This window comes from Onychomys torridus, chromosome 9 (genome assembly GCF_903995425.1).
Source record: "Onychomys torridus chromosome 9, mOncTor1.1, whole genome shotgun sequence".
In the NCBI taxonomy this organism is placed as follows: Eukaryota; Metazoa; Chordata; class Mammalia; order Rodentia; family Cricetidae; genus Onychomys; species Onychomys torridus.
This window is the reverse complement of record NC_050451.1, coordinates 40,636,175-40,659,537: the sequence shown is the minus strand read 5'-3', so window position 1 is coordinate 40,659,537 and position 23,363 is coordinate 40,636,175. Positions and strand designations below refer to the sequence as shown.

Here is a 23,363-nt window from a genome sequence, read left to right as displayed (position 1 = left end):
GGAGTGTTGGTCCTGTATTTGTGTCTGGAATATTTTCAGTTATATCTGATCTCTTGTTTCTAGTAGAGCCGTTTTCTGAAAAAGCACTCTGTGGTCCTTGTCCTGTCAGAACTGTAATGTCTTTGGTCATGCAGACCATTTTCCTAACACTTGTGAAAGATAGGAATTTTGAGTATGTACTGCATGTGGCATAAAATTGTGACTTGGTGGAATTGAGTATGATGAGTATTTGATTTTTATTTGAGGGATTAAGAAAAACTTGCCAAGTTTGAGACTGGAACATCACTGGAATAAGTTCAAAGAGAATCAATATGTGACTCTTCATTTGGATACAGGAACACAATGCATGACTGACTCTTCAGAGTTTGGGCACGTGTGATAAGAACTGAAATGTCTGAACTCTGTTCCTCAACCAATAAAAATCTTAGTTGTGAAAGAGAAAAAAAATGAAGTACAATTTGCAATTTTAAATAAAAAGCTCAGAATTAAAAGAATATTATCCTCAAATGACCATCCCCCCCCCCCAACACTGCTGCCAGACATGTTTTAATGGAAGTGCTAGGCTTCTCCTTTCTCAGTGATGGGGCCCAACTTTTTGTGCTCTGGATTGTTCCATAACTAAGTTCTACCCTCTGATTTCAGGTAAACCACTTCAGCTGATGACCTTTCTGATTTAGTATAAGTTTTGGGTACAAAACTGAAACTTGTTCTTGGCCTAATTTTCTTTGAATACTTTTACCTGAAACTGTTCATTGTATTTTTCTGGGAGGCACAGGCTTCTCTCTGTCTGACTTGGGAATTAAATGAAAGTATTATAGCTTATTTTATTTCTTGTTACTTCTTATATTGGAATTGTCAAATTGACATTGGAAGGAAGCACTACAAATATAGACCCCAGTTGCAGGGGCTAGAGAGATGGCTCAGCAGTTAAAAGCACTTGATGTTCTTGCAGAGGACCAGGGTTTGATTCCCAGCACCCACATGGCAGCTCATAACCATCTGCAATTCCAGTTTCATGGTATCCAATGCCCTCTTCTCTCCTCCTTGGACATCAGGCCCTCATGTAGTATAACATATACATGCAGGGAAAACACTCATACACATAGAATAAAATAATAAATCATCAGACCACTCCAATTGGAAGCAAATGTGTTGAGATAAAATGAGAAGCCTGATCATGAAGTGCTTCTGTGGTGATCAGCAGGAGAGATGAGGAATGGTGTAGTCTTGTGAGTTGTGACAGAGAGAAAAGTTTTTATTTTATCTCTAAGAGAAGGAGGTATAAAGAATAGAGGTTAAAAAAAATAGAAGGGTTGGGGATTTATCTCAGTGGTAGAGCACTTGCCTAGCAAGCACAAGGCCCTGGGTTCTATCCTCAGCTCAAAAAAAAAAAAAAAAAAAAAAAAAAAAGAATAGAGGTGTGGCTATCTTGTGATCTTGGTGAGAAAGGCCACCTCAAAGCTATGGCATATATATATATATATACACATACACACACATATAAGTATACATAGTACACATACACATATATAGTGCTGCATGTATGTGCACATGTGGTGTTTCTTACTCATCTGAAAAATTTTATTTTATGACTATGAAAGATTGCAGTAAAAAGCTTCAGATAAGCATGCAATTGATGCAGTGAAAGTTCAAATATATACCATAGAGTAAGAATATAACATAAATGCACATACTGTTTGTGTATATGTTAACATCATGTAATTACTCAGGAAAGCCACATATACTTACAAAGCTTTATTATTGAGCATTTGTCATCAACAAGCTGAACTTGAACTGTTAAGGAACTGTAAAAGATGAGTCTCTTCCTCTGTTTCAATGTGGGTCAGCGTACACTTACAAGAAGCAGTTTTTTTTATTGCTTTTATACATAAGTTACAAGTAACCCATTTGGAACGTATTGGTATACCCAGTACAGAAAACAGCATGGAAATTCTTAAAAAACTGGGACTGCTATAAGATCCAGCTACACCACTACTAGATAAATACCCCAAAGAATGAAAGCCAATACACAAAAGAGATACTAGTGGCACTATCTATTACAGCTAAGCTATGGAATCAGCCTAGGAGCCTGTCAATGTCAATGGATGAATAGAAAAAAAAATTATACAAGGTGATTTCTACATGATGAAGAATAAAATCCTATCACTTGCAACAAATGGACAAAATTGGGGAATATCATGTTAAGATAAATGAGTCAAACACAGAAAGCCAAGTTCATCACTTTTGTGGAAACTGAACTAAAGTGCTAGCCTGTATAATAAAAATAATTTTAAACATGTTAATATAAAAAGCAACCCATGAATTCTTCTTCAAAACCGTCTCAGTTTTGGATAGTTGTTAGTCCCAGGACTTTCTTCAGGGCGTTTTTCATGTCTTTGTTTCGGAGACTATAGATGAGGGGATTTAAGAGGGGGGTCAAGGCTGAGTAAATCAGCGTGACAATCTTCTGCATCCCTGCGGGGTTCCCTGATGTTGGGCTCACATACATCACCATAAGAGTCCCATAGAATAAAGACACCACAACTAAGTGGGACCCACATGTAGAGAAAGCTTTCCTTCGTCCTGCACCAGAAGGAACACGAAGCACAGCTCTGAGAACTAGAGTGTAGGATCCCAAGATGGAGAGGAAGGGCCCGAAGATAATCATTGAATTGAAGGTATAACAGAGCAGCTCGGTGGAAGGAGCCGGGACGCAGGACAGTGCAAACAACGGTCCTGGGTCGCACACAAAGTGGTCGATGATGTTCGGTCCACAGAAAGGAAGTTGGGAGATGAGGACAATTGGGACTGGATAGCAGAGGAATCCACTCACCCAGCAGACACAGATCAGGATTACACAGAACTTCCTAGTCATGATGGAGGGGTAGTGCAATGGTCGACAGATAGCCAGGTATCGATCGTAAGCCATAACTGATAAGAAGAAACACTCTGTTGTACCAAGTGAAAAAAAGAAATAGAATTGGAGGAAGCAGGCAGAGAAGGAGATGGTCTTAGTCTCAGAGAGGATATTGACCAGCATATTTGGGATGGTGGAAGAAACATACCATATCTCTAAAAAGGCAAAGTTTCCCAGGAAGATGTACATGGGCGTGTGGAGCCTCCGATCCCATTTCACAGCACAAACAATAGCTCCATTCCCCAGCAAGGTCAGGAGGTAGAGTATCAGAATTGAGGAGAAGAAGAAAGCTGGAATCTCCCCCTGGTTACTGAAACCCAGGAGGATGAACTCAGTCACAAAATGTATTGTATTGTTCTGGGATCCCAACGCTGTTAGAAAAACAGAAACAACCAAGAAGTGAATGATAGCGAGTATTTCCAGGCTTCTCAGACACATCGCCAGAAAATGTACCAAGTACTTTTCATTGCCTCATTGTCTCCTCCTGACGACCCTTTGAGCAGTAGGGGAACTCTTTATTTTTCTTGTTTACAGCGAAGAAAAATGATGTTCAGGGAGACTGAAAGAATGAACTTAAAGGTATCCGCAGAAATATTAATTCTTTGTGTGTGTGTGTGTGTGTGTGTGAGACATATTAATTCGTATACACATCAGCTCATTTGGATTTGGTCATATGTTATGATAGAACCCATTGCTCTTTGTGGGAACTTTGGACACTTATTTTTCGTTTTGGAGCACAAATAGTTATACGTCTGAAGGAAAATAGTGCTCCATTGCCTTCGTAGTCAGTTCTATATATACACATCCACTAGATACAGATAAAAAGGAAACTGTGGGGTAGCCTGGAGCCCTGTTGCATTTCCATCCTTAGGCTGCTGCACCGTACCCAGGCATCTGTGCAATGTTTTGGGAATAACCTGCCTAGTTTCTTCATGATCACATCCTCTCTGGTAGCATCTGGATTTGTTCAACAATCCAGTTCCCCTCGAGAGTGCTGGTTCTCTTTCTTTCTTTCTTTCTTTCTTTCTTTTTCTTTTTTTGAGCTGAGCCTTGTGCTTGCTAGGCAAGTGCTCTACCACTGAGCTAAATCCCCTGCCCGAGTGCTGGTTTTCTTAAAGCACTTCTTTTCCCTTTTATATTGAGCAACCTTTATCTTTTTTAAAATTACTTCTATACATAATCCTGTCACTCCCCAAGTCAATTTTATCTTTGCTGGATCTACATAAAATAAATCAGTTATGTCTTCTATGACAATCATGTTAAAGTCTAAACTTAATTACAGACAGGCATTTAGATTTCTTCTGCAGGTCATGATTTTTCCTGGCCTTCCTCTCTATCTCCCATCACCTAAGTTGTGATATTAGTATGGCTTGATTTTTAAGGTACCTTGACGTTTGGGTAAGTCAGATTCTCTAATATATAATATAACTTCCTTCGTTTTTTTGCATGAAATAAGCTCTCAACTGTGTAATTTATTCCTTCACAATATTCCTTTACTTATTATTATTATTATTTTTTTAAGTTAAAGTACAGTTGATTGAAATAATGAACAGAAGGATTATCTTAGGATGTGCTGAGACTGGAAAGTTCTTTCTGCTCTTGGCTGAATCAGTAGTTTCTATCAGACTAAACAGCTGAATATTTTGCTGACAGTCTTCTGGAAGATATTGGTCTAGGCTTGCTGGGGAAACCACCATCACTTTTTTATTTACTTATTTTCTCCTTTCCCTCTTTTATTGAAAGTAGATTATTTTCTCATACCACAGACCATGATTACAGTTTCACCTCCCTCTGCTCCCAATTCCTCCCCACTCCCCTCCTATACAGATCAACTCCCTTTCTGTCTCTCATTAGGAAGGGACAGGCTTCCAAGAGATAACAAACCAACAAATAAAACAAGTGAGATAAAACAAAACCCATCACATCGAAGTAAGACAATGCAAACATACAGACGTAATAGAGTCCAAGAAAAGGCACAAGTCCCAGAGACCCACACACTCGGAGTCCCATGAAAACGTTAAACTGAAAGCTGTAATACAGTATCTGGTACAGGTCCATGCACCCAGTATCTTAAATTGACCAGTATCGTCTTCAAAGTAAAATAATTGACTATATATGAATCACTATAGGATACTCACAGAATTCCATCCTTATGCTCATTTATGCACTTTGCAGAAAGCAAGAGGTCAGCTTCTTAATGCTGGTCAAACCTGGAGCAAACTCGGAACAATATTGAAATATTTTATTGCCAGGGTAAATTTGGACATAGTAATGACAACATGTTTTAGAATGAAAAAAAAAAAAACTTTTGTTTTCAAGATTATTTTTAGAGATAGGGTCTCCAGTAGATTACCTTGACCTCAAACTTGATTCTGCATACAAGGATGACTTTGAGTCCCTGATCCTCCTGCCTTTACTTCCTGAATAGTTTACAAAGATTATAGGGATGTGTCATCATGCTCAGCTTTCTGTGGTGATGGGAAATCAAACCCAGGGCTTTGTGAACTTTTAGGCTAACCACCCTGCTAACAAAGCTACATTTTCATCCCTAACTTACATGGTTTTTATGAAAATGTACATTTATTCAAGTGATTTAGTTCAATGTAATCTAATTATGATGGGCATATGTTAAAGTTTCTAAGGGAATTACAATTTCAGATATATTTTCATAATCATTTTTTTCCTTTTAAGATTTATTATTATTTTTTATGTACCCTAGGCTTTTGTCTGCATGTCTGTGTGAGGATGCCAGATCCCCTGGAACTGGAGTTACAGACAGTTGTAAACTGCCATGTGGGTGTTGGGAATTGAACACTGGGTCCTTTGGAAGAGCAACCAATGCTCTTAACCACCCAGCTACCTCTCCAGCCCCCTCACAATTATTCTTTTTCTTTTCTTAAAAAAAGATTTATTTATTTATTTTGTATACAGCATGTATGACTACAGGTCAGAAGAGGGCACCAGATCTCATTACAGATGGTTGTGAGCCACCATGTAGTTTCTGGGAATTGAACTCAGGACCTCTGGAAGAGCAGTCGGTGCTCCTAACCACTGAGCCATCTCTCCAGCCTTCACAATTATTCTTATACTTATCAGCTCACATACTGCATCACTCTTGTCTGGAAATACAATTTCTAGGTTTGCAACAGAAATAAAAATTTGCATATTGAGTGGAAATTGTAGTACTCCATCCACTTACTTATTTAGTCAGCCATTTAACAATGTCCAGCCTGTCAGTATGTTAAGTCCTGGGTATAAGCGCTGACACGAAAAACAAAGTTTCTCTGCTTTATCAAATCTAGGGAGAGTACCATTACATCTGTATACTCCTGTGCACACAGTTCCTTCAGCTGTTTAACTCTACAGCTCTCTGTGTGCTTGGGCCAGAAATGACATTTTTTTTTTCCCAGTGAGGAATAGGTTAAATAAATCTGTGTAGCACAAGCCACATGATAAATTTAATTTGGTATAAAATAGATACGTTGGACTTACAGTAGACAGCAGTATGAGACAATTAACCTACCTGTTCACAGCCCAGGAAATTCTTGGCACCAAAAAAAAGAAATCGAATTCCAAGTCACAGTGTGTGGCCTTGAAATAGACTTCTTGTGTCTTAACTCTTACCTTTGTAATGGTTTGACTTTATGATGCACCAGACTTTGTTGACATTGCTTGTGCTGAAGGGGAATTATAATTATCTATGGAATCAGAGGATGATAAACTTCACAGAAATTTGAAGTATCACTCCTTTTTTTTTCTGTTGATACGACCTCAAAAACAAACAAACAAACAAACAAACAAACAAACAAAAACCCCACAGTGATTAGCAGTTTCCACTCACCTCTTTGATCTTTGTGATCATCTTTAAGGTGTAAGTGGGCAGCTAAAGTGAGACAAGGAGATAAGAAACCCTGTCCTGTGATGCTCAGAAGGGAGCCAGACTCTCCTCTATTACCCTGACCACTTGTGAACACTTAAGCAGCTTGTCCAGGGAAGTGATTTAAGGTCATGTTTTAAGGTCAGTCTGTGATGGACTGACTCTAAAGGACAGGAGAGCCTGTGGATTACTTCTTTCTCAGCTCACGTTCAGTTGTTTGTCACTAGCTAACAGCCCTGACAGAACAACAGCCCCCCTTAGTTGCTCCTCCCAGAAACACAATCTGTTAACCAAGGCGTCACTGTTTCACAAAACAGGCCAAGTCCGAGGCTATGTTTCCACAGGGATTTAATGAACTCTTTCCCAGGATCAATACCTCTAAACACCATTTTTTCCCCGTAAACTTTATGGCAGGGACACTGCTGTAATGCCCAGGGAAACACCAGAGTGCATAGCTTGCCCTACACACGCTCTAAGTCTATGTTGGGAGAAATGAAGAACCCAGCATGTTTTCCTCCTCAAAGGTAAGCGGAGTTACAGGATCTCACTCCGAGGAGCTCTCAGCAGTAAAGCTGCTGCAGCCACAGTGCTGTGCATGCAGGCTTCTGTACATACCTGCTGGTGCTTCTGGCTCCACAAGGAACATCTTAGAGAAGCTGCTGCCCTAGAATCTCTTCACACAGTCTAAAATCGGAGTTATGGAGGGAAATTATTATTTGTGGCTTCAGAGGCTTACATCCTTTGGTACTCTGAACCAAATGAAACACATCTTTCAAGCCAGGGATGCGTAAGAGTTGGCAAATCTCTTCTGAATAAGGTCCACAGCTCTCTGGTGCGCTTGCTGGGAGGTGCCTAATTCCTTCCCTGCACCTCTGTCTCTGTGCATGCATTTATTCTACCTATATCACTTTATAGTTTCCCCAGTGGTACCCCGAGGAAATGATGTACCTGAGCACAGTGGGGAGGCTCACGAGAGAGGAGAAGAAATCCCACATGTGTATCTAAGTGTGTAAACACATGCTCATGTGTCTTTGTGATTACTTAATTTAGATTCTTCAGAATAGACTTGCTTAATTCTTTTTTTTTTAAATCATTGATTGAAAAACATTTATTATGTATCTACTAGCTATCAGATATCAGGTAAACACCGAATACATATTGGTGATGAGAACAAACAAGGTATAAATTTCATGGAGATGACATGCTGTTTTGGTCTTCAAATGTAAATGTACTGAGGCCTGCTGAACTTAGACAAGTATGAGTTGAAGCTTTATTTTAAAAGTCCAAAGTCACTGATAAATGTGTTAAAGTAAATAATACAATTGGAAAGCTAATCCAGGTGATCTTGTATTGGCCACACATCTCAGAAGGGAAAAATGTCTTCACCAAAAATAAGTCCTTCACTAAAAATAAGCTTTGCCAAGGGAAATGGGAGAATGAGTTTACATTGGCCTGAGCTGGAGTTTGTGGCCCAAACATTCATATACATAAAAATAAAATACATAAACCAAAAAAGAAGACAGAACTTATCTCCTCAATTCCTTTAAAAGCATTTATATTTGAATACTATAAATTGGCCACTTTAAAATGTCTTTTTTGATTTTAAAATTAATATATTCTTCTTCCATACATGCATATAATACACTCTGTAACTCTTATCCCCTCACCCTCTTCCCCCCTCCAATCCTCATCCTTCCAACAAGTCCCGCTTTTGTGTTCACATCTTTCTTTCTTTTTTTTCAGAGCTGAGGACCGAACCCAGGGCCTGGTGCTTGCTAGGTAATCGCTCTACCACTGAGCTAAATACCCAACCCCGTGTTCATATCTTTCTGTTTTTGTATTTACTCTCTGACCCACTGAGTTTAACTAGGGCTACCCACATGGGCACAGGTATAAAGATGTCCACAGGAGCATGGGCAACACATGGTTGTTACCCATGTTACCATGTTCGTGGTGGTTACACTGTTGGAGGCAATGACCTCCCCTTCAGAAGAGCTCAATTGCCAATAGCCCCTTTGGGAGAGTCCATGTTTATAAGTATATTCAAAGAAATCAGAGAGGACACAAATAAACTCCTAAATGTGTTTCAAGAGAATACAAACAGCTGAATTAAATAATAAGGATATCAATACAGGATATAAAATGGATCATCTGAATTTCAATGGTTAGAACATCAAGGCTGAAGAAACCAAGAGCTTGCATTCTTGTCTTGACCATGTGGAACCCCCCCAGAGGGAGAGGGATCTAAGAACTTCACTTCTTAACTCAACACAGCAGAGCCAACAATTCACTCCAAAGTATTCTTGTTATCTCTTATTTTCTATTACTAAGTGCTGCATATATATTTCAGGATAAGTATTCCTTTTGCTTGCATATCGCTCAGTTAGGCTTTAGGACTGTTGGTTGTGTTTCTTCATCCAATTTACTGTCAGGCATTTTAACTAGTTTATTTAACCACATCTCACATGTTCCTCCTCTTTCTGTCCTTTCTTCTTTGTCTCACTCCTTTTCTTTCCCTATTTTTACTTCCTTTTTTGATTGAGAGCAGAGGCTTCCCTAATACAATCTATCCTAACCACAGTTTTCCCTCTCTCCACTCCTCCCAGCTGCCCCCACCTCTCTCTACTCTAGATCCACTCCTCCTCTTGTTTCCTCTTCAGAAAAGAGTGGGCCTCCAAGAGAAGACAGACAAACAGGACAAAACAAGGTTCAATAAGGCAAGGCAAGACACCTCATATCAAGGCTGGACAAGGAACCCAATAGGAGGAAAAGAGTCCTAAGAGCAGGTGAAAGATGCCACTGTTAGGAAACCCACAAGAACACCAAGCTAATAACGTAACATACACAGAGGACCTGGTATAGACCCATGCATACCCCATGCTTGCCTCTTTACTCTCTGTGAGCCCATGTGAGTCCTACTTAGTTGATTTGGTGTGCCATGTTCTCCTGGTGTCCTCTATCACCTCTGACTCTTACAGTCTACCCTTCCCCCTTCCATGGGGTTCTTAATCTCCTAGGAGAGGGACCTGATGGTAACCTCCAATTTAGACTCTCTCTACATAGTGTTTGGCTGTGGGTCCCTGCATCTGCTCCCATCTGCTGTCAGAGGAAGCCTTTCTGATGATGACTGGACAATACACCAATCTATGAGTATAGCAGAACATCATTAGGCATCATTTTACCTGTCTATCTATCTATCTATCTATCTATCTATCTATCTATCTATCTATCTACCTATCTCTGACAGTTGTGTTTGGTTCTACCCCAGGTCTTTGGAGTATCCAGTTCCTGGCCATCTAGGCAGTATAGGGCATGTGGTCCCTCTTGTGGTGTGGACCTCAAGTTAAACCAAACATTGGTTGGCCACTCCCACAAGTTCTGTGTTACCATTTCCCCAGCACATCTTACAGGAAGAACAGATTGTAGGTCAAGGGTTTTGTGACTGGGTTGGTGTCCAGGTTTCTCATACTGTAGACTGAAGGTACCTTCCTGTACCAAAGGGACTAGAATGTAGGGGTGAAGGCTCCACACAGGCAGGCACCAGCTTGACCTGTGTTCAATGAGCTGTGTGGATGTTGTCCTAAGCAATGGGACCTCACTATCAGTTTTCAAAGCGTGATCTCTGTTATAGCCTCAGCCTGGGTTGTTTTGAGATCTTCATGGGACCCCCTCAGCCAACAACCTGACTGAATACAACCCAGTCCCACCACTGGCAGCCTTACCTAGCTACAAAAGCTGGCAAGTTTAGACTCTGTATCCTACATTACTAGAAGTCCTCTAGGGTCACTGTCTTAGGGTTTTATTGCTGTGAAGAGATACCATGATCACAGCAACTCTTATAAAGGAAAACATTTAATTTGAGCTAGTTTCAGAGGCTTAGTCTATTATCATCACTGTGGGACATAGTGTGTACAGACAGACATGGTGCCAGAGAAGGAACTATAAGTTCTACATCTTGATCCACAGGCAGCAGAATGAGTCTGTGGAAAAGATGAGTGGATAATGAAAATATGGTACATATACATTGTGGAATACTATTCAGCTATAAAGAAAAATGAAATCATGAACTTTAGAGGTAAATGGAACAAGAAAAGAGCATATTCAGTGAGGTAATCCAGACCTAGAAAGACAAATGTTGCATGTTTTCTCTCACCAGGGACTCCTAGCTCTAAATCTTTAGATATAAGTAAATATTCTCAAGTAACTGCAGAAAACAGGAAGTAAAATGGGACCATTGCTAGGGTAGGGGGTACAGGGAGCAATAGAGAGAGTACCAGGTACAAGTGATTTGAAAAGGGAAATGGGAAGAGAGAGGCATCTTTAGCAATGGGAGGGAGATAAACATGGAAGGAGGGAGGAGGGTAAAATAATAGTAAGGATGTCTGAAAACAGACATAAGGAATCACACCATTTATTATCTACTATAGCCCACTTTAAAATTGGGTCATATGTTTTCTTGACTCTTTGTATTTTGAATTCTTTACACAATCTAGATACTAATCATCTGTCGGATGTGCAGTTGGAGAAGATTCTCTTCCACTGTGTGAGCTTCCTCTGAATTCCATTAATTGTTTCCTCAGCTGTGTGGACATTTTTCCATCTTGTGCAATCCCACTTGTCATTCGTTGGCCTTAATTCTTGGGCAAATTCCCATTCAAACGTCCTTTCCTACACCTGTATCACATGGAGTGTCGCCTATGTTCTCTTTTAGCAGTTGTTTCAGGTTTCAAATGTAAATCTTCAGTCCACTTTAGATAATCTTCATGGAAGGTGTTAGATATGAATCTAGTTTCATCCTTTTGTATGTGAGCATCATGTTTTCCCAGAACCATTTGTTGAAGAGGCTGTCTCTTATTTAATGCATTTTTTTGCCTCTTTGGCAAATATCAAATGGCTGTTTTTAATGTGTAGTCATGCTTGTTTGTCCTATTTAGTTTCATTGGCCTATGTGTCCATTTTTTTTTTTGTGTGTGTGGGGGGGAACAGTACCATTCTGTTTTCATTACTATAGCTATTACTATACTATGTCTTGAAATCTAGACTGGTAATCCCTCTGGTGTAGTTCTTTTAGCCAAGCATTACTTTGGCTATTCAAGGTCTTTTTCTGGTTCCATACAAATTTTTTTAAAATATTTATTTATTTACTATGTATACAATATTCTGCCTGCATGTATGCCTACACACCAGAAGAGGGCGCCAGATCTCATTACAGATGGTCGTGAGCCACCATGTGGTTGCTGGGAATTGAACTCAGGACCTCTGGAACAACAGCCAGTGCTCTTAACCTCTGAGCCACCTCTCCAGCCCCTCCATACAAATTTTAGGATGGTTTTTGTCTACTTCTTTGGAGAACATTGTGGATATTTTGATTGGGATTTCATTGAGTTGGTAAATTGCTTTATGTTTGTAAAGTGGTCCTCCTCACGGTAGTAATTCTACCAATCCATAAACATGGAGGGCTTTCATTTTTCTAATGTCTTCCTCAATATCACTCTTTCCAGAGATTTATTGTTTTCATTACAGAGGTCTTTTGTCTCCTTGGTTAGGTTTATTCACAGAATTCTTTTCTTTGATCCCATTGTAAATCCATGAGAGTGTTTATGATAGCCTTCTCAGTGTTTGTTGTAGAAATGTAGAAAGACCACTGATTTATATAAATGATTTACGCTCCAACACCTTGACTGAATTGGTCCTTGTTCCTAGAAGTGTTATTATGTAATTTTGGGATGTCTTATGTATAGCACATCATCTGCAAATAGAGATAATTTCACCTTTTTCTTTCATATCCCTTTAATTTTTTTTTATGTTGCCTTATTGTGCTAGCTAGTGTGTCCACCACTATACTGAAAAGGAGTGAAGACAGTGGACAGCCCTGTCTTCTTCCTGATTTCAATGGGTTTGTTTTGAGTTATTCTCCATTTGGGACAATATTGGCTGTTGTTTTATTATATGCAGCCTTTATTATGTTGAAGTATTATTCCTCCAGTCCTGCTTTCTCTAGGACCTTTATCAAAAAAGCATGTTGGATTTGTTAAAGACTTTCTGTGTCCACTGAGACCATGTGTTTTTTTTTTCTGTCTTTAATTCCATTTATATGATTATTGTGTTTATTCACTTACATATGTCGAACCATCCCCACATTTCCATGATAAAGACAACTTGATCTGGATTGTTTATTAGTGTTTTATTGAGGATTGTTGCACTTATGTCATCAGGGATATTGGTTTGCAGGGTTTGTTTGCTTTGTTTTGTTTTTTGTTGTGTCTTTACTTGGGTTGTATCACTTGCTCTTTTCCCCTGGCAGCTTTTTAATATGCTTTCTTTATTCTGCACATTGAGTGCTTTGATTATTATGTGGTGAGGGGGAGTTGCTATTCTAGTCCGATCTGTTTGGTGTTCTGTATGCCTCTTGTACCTTTATAGGCTTCTCCTCCTTTAGGTCAGGAAAATTTTCTTCTATTTTAGTTGTTGTTGAAAATATCGTCTGGGCCTTTGATTTGTGATTCTTTTCCTTCCTTTGTTTCTATTACTCTTAGGTTTGGTCTTTTCATAGTGTCCCAGATTTCCTTGCTGTTTTCTGTGAGGACTTTTTTTAGATTTAACCTTTTTAAACAATTTCTTCTATCATATCTTCAATGCCTGAGAGTCTCTTTTCACCTCTTGTATTCATTGGTGAAGCTTTCCTGTGTAGCTTCTATACAAGTTCCTAAATTTTCATTTCCAGAATTCCCTAAGTTTGGGTTTCCTGTATCAATTCTTTTTCCGTTTTCAGGTCTTGAACAGTTTTGTTCATTTCCTTCAATTGTTTGTCTTTTCTTGGGTTTTATTAAGGGATTAACTTACTTCTTCATACTGTGTTTTTCTGGATTTCTTTAAGGGTTTTATTCATTTCCTTTTCAAGGACCTCTATTGTCTTTGTATATGTGGTTTTAAAGCTTTTCCTGTGCTTCAGCTGTGTTTGAATATTCAAGGCCTGTTGTGGTAGAATAGATGGTCTCTAGTGGAGACACACTGCCCTGGATGTTATTATGTTTTTACACTGGCATCTAGGCATTTGGGATCACAGTGATCATATACGTCTAGGTGCTGATTTCTAGATTTGTCTTTGTTGGGTGGGTGTTTTATTCCTTGATTTCTGCTTTCTCTCTGGATTTTTGGGGAGTGTGATGGCTGTATGTTGCCTGGTAGCAAGTTTTCTTTGGACGTGATTGTTATGGCCACTGGGGGTTCCAGGTATAATGTGTTCCTGGGTATTTGGAATTGACTCTTAGGAATGGGGATAGGCTAGGGGTATGAAGTTATTCACAGTACAGAGGAGAGCAGAGTGTTCCATCAGGATCTTATTTTATCACCACTTAGACACAGTGAAGAGAGGTCATCTCAGAAGGACTGCTGTAGTGCTGGGCATGAGACTGAAGGATTGGACCTAGAGGAAGAGAAGGAGTGAGGGAAGATCTATAGACAGTCTACCTGTTTCCCTGGCAGGAGTAGCCAGTGTGTTGGTAGGGAGTGCCTGCTGGAGTTGGGGGCTGGGATAGAGCAACAAGCAGCTGGGAAGGAGGCTAGGAGGGGAAGGTCTGTGGGATGCACAGGAGACTGTGCAGAAGGGGAAGGAAGTCTGCAGCAGGTGTTCTGTTGCAGAGAGGAGGGTGAGACTGGGTGATTGGGATTGGAGGAGCAGAAGGAGAGGGGAGACCTGTTGTCAGACTTCCTGCTTCCCTGGCAGTGGTCATGTTTTCATTTTCATTTAGCTCTAAAACGATTCTAATTTTCTTCTTGCTCCATTTTTCAGTCAGTAGTGTTTTTCAGTCTCCGTGAGATTGTAAGGTTTCTGTTGTTCCCTTGGTTCTTGGTATCCAGCTTTAGTCCACGGTGGTCAGAGAGGGTGCAGGCTCTCATTTCAATTTTTCTTGTACCTGTTGAGCCTTGCTTTGTGTCCAAGTATGTGCTCAATTTTGGAGAAAGTTTTATGAGCTAATGAGAAGATGGTATATTCTTCTGGTGAAATAGTCTATAAATATCTGTTAGATCCCTTTAGTTTATGATATCATTTAGGTCCAGAATTTCTATGTTTAGTTTTTATCTGGATGACTTGTCTCTTGGGGAGTGTAGGGCATTGAAGTCACCGTTATCACTGTGTAAGGGTCAATATGCCATTAACCATAGTAGTGTTTCTTTTATGAATTCAGGCGCCCTTATGTTTGGTACATAAATGTTTAGGACTGAAATAACCACTGGTGGAGTTATTCTTTTGATGAATATATGCTATTAAATTGGATACACTTGATTCTGTAGGTTATATCTTCCTGGGATATAATTTTTTATCCTCTTATCCTTAGGTGATGTGTCCTTGATGGTAAAGTGTCTTTTTTGTTTTTGTTTTTTTGCAGCTGATTGATGAATCTCATTTTCTAACCCAATTCTTTAGTCTTTTTTCTTTTTGGGGATGGGAATTGAGACCATGAATAGTGAGAGTTAACAATGAACAGCGTTTATTGTTTCCTATTATCTTGTTATTGCGTTTTTTCCTCTCTCTTGAATTACTGCTCTTGGATTATTTATTTTTTTTTGAGTCTTCTTGGGTATAGTTAACAGGTTTAAGTTTCTCTTCTGTGGAGCTGGATTGATAGTGCTTACATTTGGTTTTATTGAGGAAAGTTTTTCTTTCTCTGTCTATTGTGATGGATAGTTTTGCTGGGTGTACTTGTCTGGGCTTCCATCAGTTGCTTCTTACAGTTAGTAGAATATCTTTCTAGGCCCTTTGGCTTTCAGAGTTTCCACTGAGAAGTCAGGTATTATTTCAATGAGCCTGCCTTTATATGTTACTTGGTCTTTTCCCTTGTAGCTTTTAATATCCTTTCTTTGTTTTATACATTCAGTTGTGGTGATTTTTGTTTCTGACTCTGTCTGTTTGATGTTCTGTGTGCTTCCTGTACCTTAATAGGTACCTCCTTCTTAGGTTGGGGGAATGAATTTGTTGAAAATGTTTTCTGTGTCTTTGTCCTTGGCTTGTTCCCTTTCCTTGTCCTATTATTTGGAAATTTGGTCTTTTCATAGTGTGCCAGATTTAATGTATGTTTTGTGCCTGGGATTTTTTTTTTTTTTTTTGATTTAGCAGTTTTGTTGACTGAGATATCCATTACTTCAACTTTGTCTTCAGTGCCTGAAATTCTCTCTTGTATCACGTTAGTGAGACTTACCTCTGAGGTGTTTGTTTGACTTCGTAAATCTTTTATTTCCAATTTTACTTGCTTGCATTTTTTTAGTGATTTGATTTCTCTGCTAAATTCTATTTTCATGTCATGAAGTGTTTCCATTATTATATTTCATTATTTGTGTTTTCATAGACTTCACTGAGGAATTCATTCACATCCTTTTAAAAGTCCTTGAGCAATTCATAATTGCTAATTTTGAAGTCCTTTATGCTTCAGCTATATTACATTTCTCAAGGCTTACTCTAGTAGCGTTACTGAGCTCTGGTGGAAACATATTGTTTCAATTGTTAATGTTTTTAAGTTGTTTCATTTCTAGGTGATATCTAGTCTTGTCTTTGTTGGGAGGTTTCTTTGGTACCTTGGTTTCTGTTGCCCTTTCTGGACCTTAAGAAAGTGTGGTGGCTGTGAGTTACCTGGTAGGGAATATTTCTGCAGGTTGGTGGGGAGCAAAGAATTAAGATGGGTAGGAGAACAGGCTGAGAGGGGCTGTGGGAAAGAGCTAAGGGGATGCTGGCTACACCAAGAGGAGGAGTCTATAGGGGGTTGAAAGTGTGGTGGGAGGAAGGGCCACTGCAAATAGATTATAGTAAGACAAGAATAATCTGGAGAGAGAGGGATGAAAAGGCAAGGGGCATCTTTGGTCTGTACTAAGAGTTGGAGTCTCCAGGGAATGGAATTGAGGTGGGTGGGTGGGTGGTACCTGCAAGCAGGTTGTTACAGAGATGAGGATGAGACAGGTGAGATCAGAATGGAAGACAGGTAAGATAGTATGTATCACCTGAGTCTCAGCTTGGTGTAGCCACCCGAGGGTCCCATGAAGAGAGTGTTTCTATATATTGGTGGTTAACACAAAGAGTTGGGAGTGGGTTAGAAGGGAAGGTTGAGAGGGTCCTCATGAAGGAGGAAAGCTGAGTATGTGCCAAGAATCAGTGGTATTCCTAGGGAATGGAGATATAGTGGGAGGAGGCGTACCTGCATGCAGGCTGCTACAGGGCTGGGGGCTAGACAGGCTACGTTGTAATGCAGGACAGGAAGAAGAGTATAAAACCCTTTCTTCTCTTTTTACTTGAAGTGCCAAACTTCAGTCTCTGCTTTGCCCTTTGGCTCAAGTATTTTCTTACAGAATTGTCCAATGTGATGTTAGGATTACAGAACAGTTCAGCACAACTGCTACCATCTGTTTTTAATCAGTGTATATTAACAGTAAAAGTAAGAGGTTTCATACATGTACTTAAGGCTACTTGATCACAATCTTCTCCCTCTAGCATCACTCACTCTTGGTTTTCCTTCTTCCTTTCATTGCTCCCTTTGCATTCTCTAACAACTTCTTTCATCCTTTCATTGAAAAAAAAAAACAAGGTTCTGCATAGGAAAAAATGGGGTACAGATCTAAACAGAATTCTCAATGGTGGAAATAAGAAAGAGAATGTTCAACATTCTCATTCATTAGGAAAAAACAAATCAAACTACTTTGAGACTTCAATTTACACCATTCAGATTAACCAAGATCAATAAAACAAGCAACAGCTCAGGTTGGCAAGGTTGTGGAGTAAGGGGAACACTCATCCATTTCTGGTGGGAGTGCAAATTTGTACAGCCACTATGGAAAGTGGTGTTGGTGGTTCCTCAGGAAGTTGGGAATAGACCTACCTCAAGATCCAGTTATACTACTCTTGGGCACATACCCAAAGAACTCTATATCCTAATATAGAGACACTTGCTTCACCATGTTTTTGCTGCTCTATTCATGATAGTTAGAAATTAGAAACAGCCTGGCTGTCCATCAACAGATGAATGGATAAAGAAAATGTGGCACATTTACACAACAGAGCATTGCTCAGCTATTAAAAAACAAAATGGTGAAATTCTCAGGTAAATGAATATAGCTAGAAAAAAATCGTCTTGAGTTAGGTAACCCATACCCAGAAAGACAAATATTGTACATATTTGCTTATATGTAGATGCTAGCTGTTAAGTCTTTGATAATCAAGCTGCAACCTGTATAACCACATAGGACAGGAATACAATAAGAGAATAGGGGAGAGAAATGTATTTCCCTAGTAAGAGGAAATAGAATAGCTGGTTATGGATGGACGATGTGGCAGGAACAGGAGGAACAAATGGGGAGGGGAAGAAGTGAAGAGGGTGAGGGATGGAATATGGGGAGGAGCAGCTAATACTAAGGGCCATTTGAGTCATCACATGGAAAACCAATATAGGAGAGGCTTCCTAAAATATATACATGTATGAAGTCCATTAAAATGAAATTGCCAAATAATTGGGAAGACAGAGTCCCAAGTGGATAATCTCTCATGACCAAACTTAGCTTCCAGTTTCAGGAACAGGTTACATATAATTGAATTGTTGGTCAAAGGGGCCCCATGAGTATCTCCAAACAACCCTTGTTGTTATCAAGACTCTTGGTTGTTTCTCACAAACTAATGGTAAGGCCCCTTTGCGGAAGACAACACCTTTACAACTCATTGAACATTGAGAAGTCAAGCAGGTGTCTACCTAGAGCTTTTACCCATTTAGACTAGTGTGTACAGTACTGGAAGGTATTCTGAACACTGACAAAGGAGATAGGCAAACACCAACTCAGTTACTAAGTCATCAATTATAATGATGACCTACTACAAGATGCTCTATTGCAATAGTGGCACAAATCTTGTGGGTGTAACCAACCAGTATCTGGTTGGATTTAAGGTCCAGTCAATCAGATGGAATACATTTCTGACAAACTCAAATGGCAAGAACCTGAGACCAGATAGGCTAAGGACTAGGGGAAAACCAAATACTACTGTTTTGGTAAGGGAATGTAGCCAGGAGATGACTCCTAATGCTGTTCTGCTATATTTATAGATCAGGTTTTGCTCAGCAATTGTCAAAGAAGCTTCCTCCTACAGTAGAGGGAACAAATACAGAGACCCACAAGTGGACAATGTGCAGTAGATAAAAGACCTTGGAACACTCAACCCTAAACCAGATGTCTTCATCAACTCTCTCAAGGCTAAGGGACCTCTGTGGAAGAAAAGGCAGGAAGAACATAAGAATCAGAGGGGATGGAGGACACCAAGGAAACAAGGCCCTCTAAACATAGTAGGACTGACACACATATGAACTCACAGGGACTGGCAGTACATATAGGGCTGTCATAAGTTTGTGCCAGATCAGGTCCCAGCACTGCCAGGGGAAGTGGACACAAGCCCACATCCCTAACCTAGAATCTATCTCCAATTGATAGATCTGGAATGTACTATGTAGACCAGGTGGACTTTGAAGTCACAGAATTCTGAGTTTAAAGGTGTGTTCTATTGTGCCTGGCTAATTAAAATTTGTGTTTTACATCTATCTATCATCTATCTATCTATCTATCTATCTATCTATCTATCTATCTATGTGTCCAAATGTCTGTGTGGAGGTCAGAGGAAAACCTTTGGGGGTTGGTTCTCCTTTTATGCAAGTCTGGAGGGCATTGGTTCTCTCTCTCTCTCTTTGTTTTTTTTCGAGACAGGGTTTCTCTGTGTAGCTTTGAGCCTTTCCTGGAACTCGCTTTGGAGACCAGGCTGGCCTCGAATTCACAAAGATCCGCCTGCCTCTGCCTCCCGAGTGCTGGGATTAAAGGCGTATGCCACCACTGCCTGGCGGTTCTCTTTTTATGTAGGTTAGATATTCAGGCCTGCAGCAAGTGTCTTCATTTGCTGAGCCATCTAATCAACTCATGATGCAGTTTTGATTTATTTTTTTGACTTGATTTAGTGGCTGAAGATACTTAATGTTATTTTTCTTGAATTTATTGGCTGTTTGTATCTCTTCATTTAATTCTGACATTTCTGTTGACTTTTAGATTAGATGATATGTCTATTAGAAAAAGCAGATTATCAGACTCACCACCTAGTATTATTAAGTTGTAGTTAATCTATGTCTTTAATTATAGTAATACACTTTTTATGACATTGCTGTGAATGTTTGCTGTGTATATGTTTAGAATTGTAATTTATTATTTGTTAGTTGCTCCCTTCTTTAGAATGAAGCATCTTTCTTTATCTCCTTGAATTCATTTTAGTTTAATATCTATTTTGCCAAGAGTTAGGATAACAATACCTTCTTGCTTCCTGGGTCTATTTGTTTGCAGTACTTTTCTGTACTTTGAGTTTAAGGTTATTTCTATCCTTAAAGGTATGAAGAGCTTCATTTAGACGACAGAGACAGATATTTCTATTCAGCTAGCTTGTGTCTTTTAAGTGGGGAGTTGAGATTATTAATATTTAAAGTTGCTTTTGGAAGCTGTGCACTTAAGGCCAGCATTGAACAATAATCCCAAGGGTGCAGCAGTAGCACACATATCTCAGGAGTAATTAACATTTCTTCAGTTGGATTTAAGTCTACTTCAAGAAGAGGGAAATAGTACCTGGCACTGAAAACCTTACCAACTACCAGGAATTTTAAATCACCCAAAATAACACTTAAATAGGAATAAAATAATTTGCCTTTATCTATGTGCTGGAGGAAAATTTATATTGATCTCCTCCTATATCTATTGTCTTAACTTTTAAAATATGATTAACATTAAATTAATATAACTGAACCATGATAATCAGCAGGACAGATGTTCAAGAACCAAGAAATAAAAGCAGTGTAGCCATTCTCCTAGATGCTTCAGATTTTGATTAATTACTTAAACCAGTTAAAAACTGAAAATAAATTAAATATAAATTTAATTGCCCAAGATCTTTTTTGACAACCATTTTTTAACCTCCCCGAGAATTGCTTTCAGGGCTGTCTTCATATGTTTGTTCCTAAGACTGTATATCACAGGATTAAGAAGTGGGGTCAAGACAGAATAAAACAGAGTCACAAGCTTCTGCATTCCTGCTTCATGCTCAGATGTTGGGCTCCCATACATGACAAGTACTGAGCCATAGAATAATGCAACCACAGCCAAATGAGACCCACAGGTCGAGAAAGCTTTTCTTTTCCCAGAGGCTGAAGGGACCTTCAATACAGCTATTAGGACCAGAGCATATGACCCCATGATAAAGAGAAAAGGAATAATGAGAGGCAGAGGACTTAAGATGGACAAGATCAGCTCTATTAGAGGAACTTTTTTGCAAGTCAGTGCTAACAGAGGGCCTGGGTCACATAGGAAATGGTCTATAATCCTGGATCCACAGAAGGACATCTGGGAGATGATGATAATGGGAATGGGGAACCAGAGGAAACCAAGCACCCAGCAACTGATCACAAGGATGTTACAGAGATGCCCAGTCATAAGAGCAGGATAGTGTAGAGGCCTGCAGATGGCCAGGTAGCGGTCAAAGGCCATGAGTGCCAGGAAAAAGCATTCTGTAGACCCCAAGGAGAAGAAGAAATAGAACTGCAGGAAGCACCCAGAGAAGGAGATGACCTTGGTGTCAGAGAGAAAGTTGGCTAACATGTTGGGAACTGTGGAGGTGACATACCAGATCTCCAGGAAGGAGAAGTTGGCTAGCAGGAGGTACATGGGTGTGTGCAGTCTCTGATCCCAGCGCACTGCACAGATGATGGAAGCATTGCCCATGAGTGTGAGGAGGTAGACAATGAGGAAGAGCACAAAGAGGAGGATCTGCCCTTCCCTGGGGCAGGGGAATCCCAGGAGGATGAAGCCAGTGATGGTGCTGGAGTTGCTGGTGTTGCTGAGGGTTTTCATCTGTCTGTGAGCTGTAAAAGCACCAGAAATTACCAAATGGATAAAGCCAGCTGAAGATTCAGATTTATATTTAAATCATCATGAGAAATCACATATTTGTATTAGCTATTCTAGGTATATATTGACCTAAAGTGATTATTCACTCCCATTCTTTGCTTCCCTACACTTTCTGCTGTTGGCAAGAGAAAACTATTGGTCAGAATTGATAAGTATTCCTTCTCCTCTTCATCATCATCTTCCTATTTCTCTCTATTCTAGTAAGTTAAATTCTAATCTAATTTTCAAACATGTTTACATTTTTGTTCAAGATCTTATAATGTGCATAATCAAATATATGTAGATATATTCACACAAAATAAGATATCCTCCCAATTTTTTTGAGAAGTGAAATCCTTGTATCTCCTGGTGTAGAATATCTTGCTATTTGTAATTATTATTCATGTTGCATCCATATTGGCTTTTAAAAAATTGAAATCAGATTAACTATGGGAATGCTCTCATGTAGAGGTGTCAGTTAGCTTCCCAATATACTTGGAATAAATTTTGATTTGATTCCCTTAACATCTCTGACTATCTTTTCCTCCCTCTGTCCCTCTCTCCATCTTTCTCCTTTTTTTTTGTACATGGGGCAATCATAAACACTCCATAGACAAATATAAACAAGGATTATTGGATATAACACTGGCCAGCAGAGAGTAACACTGTACATTATCTGATGAGCTTTCCTCATCCCAATGAAGAGTGTGCATTTTGGGACCACATACACCCTGGTCACATTTCAGTAGAAAGAGATCCCACCTTCCTACTTCTGTAATGTTTTCTAGTAGAGGTTGGCAAATATTTTGTTAGATAGTTTATGCTTGTGGGTCACATAATTTCTGTCAAAGCCACCCAGCTCTGGTGAAGTAAGGCCAAAATAGGCTATAGCAAGCTTTAGAAGAATGCATGTGCCATACTCCAGTAAAACATTAAGTCTAGTGGGAACTGAATTTCAGACAGTTTTCATGTGTTACAAAGCCATACTCTTCCATCCATTATAAAACTTAATAATATTAAAAAAACAATGCTCATCTTGGTGCCCAGAGTCAAAGCAGGAGGAGGCCAGATGTGGTTCATGGGATCTTTCTCTTAACAGTTACAGGAAAAAGGGAGAGAACTAACAAATTGGCTTACAATAAAGGATGCTTCTCTTGTTAGAAAAGGAGGGGCTTCCAGCCGAAACTATTCTGTTTTGCTGTGTGACCACAGCCATTCTGGGCCAACCTTGAGCCATTAGGATTAGCTTGTCTTTATGTTTACACACATACATGAGCACACATGCTTATATACTGATGTACTACATATCTTTTCTATATGATCCTTGAGTTAGATAACACTGGATTCCTTCAGTTTTGAAAACAAGAACAGCCTGTGTGGGTCAGCAACATTTTATGCCTGGGCAAAGCTAATTGGCACATGCTGGGAGGTATTCCTACCGGGAGTGTGTTGTTACTCACCTTTTACTACTTAGCTTCTGTGTTCAGAGAGCAGCAGTGTGGTTTTCCCAACACAGGCTATTTTCAACCTGTGCAAATGACAAGCAGATTATTCAGAGTTGACTGCAGAAGGGACTGTGATATGGATAGCTACAATGGCTTCAGTGCTCATGTGTACAGGATGAATAGT

General features: G+C 39.5%; 2 protein-coding genes across 2 annotated transcripts; both read right to left on the bottom strand.

Moving 5' to 3' along the window:
• Positions 1–2,277: 2,277 nt before the first annotated feature.
• On the bottom strand, positions 2,278–3,413 carry LOC118591485 (olfactory receptor 11H6). Its single transcript, XM_036199830.1, has one exon. It carries the CDS (start codon positions 3,353–3,355, stop codon positions 2,342–2,344), a length of 1,014 nt encoding a protein of 337 aa, XP_036055723.1. The 5' UTR covers positions 3,356–3,413; the 3' UTR covers positions 2,278–2,341.
• A 17,313-nt stretch (positions 3,414–20,726) lies between these two features.
• Positions 20,727–21,698, bottom strand: LOC118591479 (olfactory receptor 11G2). The gene has a single exon (XM_036199812.1). It carries the CDS (start codon positions 21,696–21,698, stop codon positions 20,727–20,729), a length of 972 nt encoding a protein of 323 aa, XP_036055705.1.
• Positions 21,699–23,363: the final 1,665 nt, after the last annotated feature.